Source organism: Pteropus medius, unplaced genomic scaffold, assembly GCF_902729225.1.
Source record: "Pteropus medius unplaced genomic scaffold, Ma_sr-lr_union100, whole genome shotgun sequence".
NCBI classification, from domain to species: Eukaryota; Metazoa; Chordata; class Mammalia; order Chiroptera; family Pteropodidae; genus Pteropus; species Pteropus medius.
In genome coordinates this window covers 1,825,226-1,828,770 of record NW_024349519.1, presented here as the reverse complement: position 1 = coordinate 1,828,770, position 3,545 = coordinate 1,825,226, and the positions used below count along the sequence as shown (strand labels likewise).

Genomic DNA, 3,545 nt, shown 5'->3' with positions numbered 1-3,545 from the left:
ATAGCACCTCTATTTCCTAGTCTCTGTGGAACAGTAAGAGCCTAACTTCAGTGGGCACCTTGCTCGAAATTGTGGAACTACTGGCTGTAAGCTTACTTTTCCTTTGGGTAAGACCACCCTGCTACAGTTCTAAAAAACTCCACAGCCACTTGTTTCAGCAGAGTTGAGTTCAATCTGCTATTGCAATAGTCTTAAAATGTTTCTTGCCCATTTAACTTTGCCTGGTGTAATTTTTCTTTCATAATAGAAATCTTTAGCTTCTGCACTTATTGTTTCTACTCTATTACAGTGATGTCTCATTTTTTCCACCTCTGTCTAAGAAATGCTTCTCACATGTCCTCTGATATCTAGAGATTCACCAATTTGGGCGCAAAAGATTAGAGCTTTTAGAGTGAAGCTACTGCTTTAAGTCGTTGAAGAGGGTAGTATGTGATGTGAGGATGTGGAAAGGGTAGTACATCTATTTGAAGGCATCTTAAATGAGGTGCATTCATCTTATGGAAGTGGTACCAGAAAATAAAGAACAAGCCTATCTCCTTTTCTTTCCTATCTATTATGAAAGGACAATGAGAACTATGCAATTTTCAAAGTAAAAGAACAGCTGAAAATATAACACCCTCTTCAGGGAGGCTAGGTTTGGTTAAGGAGAGAAGCCAGAAAAAAGGGTTGCACATAGAAAGGCTTCTGCAATGGTGGAAGTAGTGTGAAGAGAGATTCTTTAAAGTACAGGAAATGAAATGGATCCATTTAAGATGAGTAGGTAAGGTGGAATAAGACTGAGTTGGAATGAAATAAAAGATGGTTGAGAAAAAGATGGCTGTAGGGAGAGGGGAGTTAATTTTGGGGTATGAATAACAGGGAAGAAAACTGATAGTCTGAGAAGCTTGGTAGAGGCACTACTTAGATCTGAAGGGAAATACCAAGCAGTCATGTTACTTAAGGAAACTAGAAGACTTGGGAGGAGGGCTTTGACACACTGGTTTCTCCCACTCACCCTTCCCTAACAACACAAGCATAAATGTAAATTGAATGCAGTGTTGGCAATTTCACGCCACCACAAATTCTCCCTCAAGGAGTAGCAAAGGCTAAGAACATAAGAGTTCAGGCTACTGATCCTTAGTTTTTGTTTTTCTTTTCTCTAATTGACTTTTCTTCATGTCAACACTGCTCCCTAATTCTCTTTTTCTTACTTCTTCCTCTATTTTTTCTCATATAGGAGCAAGGTGGATGAGGGCATATTCAGAATATGAGAGTAGAATGTAAGAAAGAAAACGCAGACTGAAATGATAAGTTAAAAGAGAAAAGTTTATTCCTAAATATATATGCAAAACTCAGGCTGGGAATAGCATGTCAAAATACTATACAAATAAAATGAAATAGAGTAAAGTGCACTTATGTCTATTATCAGATCCTGTTAGAACTTAGAAGAAAAAAACTTGGGAAAGTATCAAATTCTCCTGAGGAGGGTCCAAGAGAAAACAATGCTGGAAGTAAATTCAGACAGATGAACATTAGACATCAATAAGATATCCCAGGTCTAATGCTAGTACAAAGGAAGCTATGAATGCTCTTTCCTGGAGTCTTTCAGCATTGGAGAGTTACCCAACTGTCAAGGCTAGAGGAGGGAGTTTCCCCTCCAGAAGTCTTCTAGCTAGACAGACTCTGCCTGGGCTAAGTTGGTCCTCTCAAAGGCCTTTACCATAGCCCCTTCGTTTCCTTGTTTCAAAACTGTAGATGGTGAGTTTGCACATGGGGGTGATGATGGCGTAGAGGAGGGAGAAAGGATTGTCTTTGTCAGGATCATGGCCGAGGTATAGAAAGAGATGACCACAGTCAGATGGGAGGCGCGAGTAGAGAAGGTCTCCCCCCGACCTGAAAAGGAGGTTCTACTGATAATAGAGGCCAAGATGTGGGCACAAGAGATGACAATGAGCACCATGGGGCTGAGCAGCACCACGATGGCATCCCTAAAGATCACCCTTGGACTAAACTGGGAGTCTCCATAAGACAGGGTGACTATGAGGGACCTCACAGAAGCTTTATATGTGGTTGTCTCTCCAGAATGGACCACAAAGTGTCATGTAATCAAGCAGGATACCATTGATCAGCCCAAAGAACCTGGCAGTACTCATACAGACCTGCTCGCTCATGATCTGGGCATAGCTAAGCAGGTGGCAGATAGCAACATAATGATCATAGGCCATAAAAGCCAAGAGGATGCATTCAGCCACACTCATACCAAAACCTAAATAGATACATCTGGGTCAAGCAAGAGGCAAAGGACCACCAGGTGGATCAGCATCCACGGGATGATGGTGGTGATGAAACATATCTAGGAAGGACAAGTGGCGAAGGAAAAAGTGAGGCAAGATAGTTAGCCTATGGACGCTCCCTCTCCGCTCCACGATGCTGCTCTGGAATTTTTCCTCAGTCCCTTACTCAGCCCTCTCCCTGGTTTGATTTCAAGCTTGAGACTCCAGCATGAAAAATGAGCCAAGGCCAGAAGACAAGATAGATGGCCTTGGGAAGCAAGCCAAGATCAGGAGGCGAGCTGGAGAGGCTTGGGACACCCCCTCCCCCAATTAACTAAAAGCCCATAATTTAGACAGCTCCAGGTGACTCTTTCTCTGAGCTGCCCACACTTTTCTCTTAAGTGTGTACTTTTGCTTTAATAAAACTCGTGCTTTCCTGCTTTTGTTTGTCATGCCCTTGAATTCTTTCTCATGGCATAAGACAAGAATCTGGTCACTGGAAGTCCGGGTCAGGATCCCTCTTTGGAATCCGGCCCTGTCAAGCTCTCCGGAATCAGAAGTACATGGGGCTGTTAAGCCTAGGATCTGTCTAGGTGATGAAGATGATGAGGCCATTCATGGCCATGGCAAGGCTGTAGGACTAGAAAGAAGGAGGGTACAGAGCAATGCTTGAGTGGAAAGGGAGCTCTGCTCAAAACCCACAAGGATAAATGATCACTGTGCTTCTGTTCCTTTGTCCAGCATCTGGGGCCTGCTTGAGGAGGGAGGACAGGAAAAGCACAGATGAGATAGCTGTGTATAGGTGCTATCTACTTGTGTAAACAGATTGGGGGCACGGGAATGAAAAAGACAAGAATTTCAGAAAACTCCATGTGAGTCGGCAGTGTCATGGGCACTGAAAATGTCGGTGCTATTGTATGCTGCAATAGTGGGACTGTATTATGAACCAAGGGAGATTCTATTGTACTTTGTGTGGAACAGGCTCTACCTGAAATAATATATCCAGTTCTAGGAGTTTTTTTTAAATGATTATCTACCAATGGGACTATGTTCAGAGACAGACAAGATGGTGAAGGATCTAGAAACCGTGTGCCAAACTTTGAGGGAAATTTTAAAGAGAAGACTCAGGGAGAATCTGATAGGTCCCTTTAAACATTAATGGATTTTCCATCTAGAAAAGAGAATTTACTTTTTCTGTGTAATCTCAGTAAGTAGAACTTGAACCTGAATGTGGAAATACCAGAGAAAAAAATTACTGGTATTTCTAATTACAAATTTTCTTTGTTCTCTTAC

At 42.3% G+C, this 3,545-nt stretch overlaps 1 protein-coding gene across 1 annotated transcript; it reads right to left on the bottom strand.

Moving 5' to 3' along the window:
• Positions 1–1,685: 1,685 nt before the first annotated feature.
• Positions 1,686–2,957, bottom strand: OR10AD1 (olfactory receptor family 10 subfamily AD member 1; the record flags this gene model as incomplete). Its single annotated transcript, XM_039882857.1, is given in 8 exon segments — positions 1,686–1,801; positions 1,804–2,021; positions 2,023–2,246; positions 2,248–2,284; positions 2,286–2,330; positions 2,332–2,362; positions 2,814–2,892; positions 2,895–2,957. Coding segments are annotated over 8 exon segments (813 nt in total), but the record flags the coding sequence as incomplete, so codon positions are not given.
• Positions 2,958–3,545: the final 588 nt, after the last annotated feature.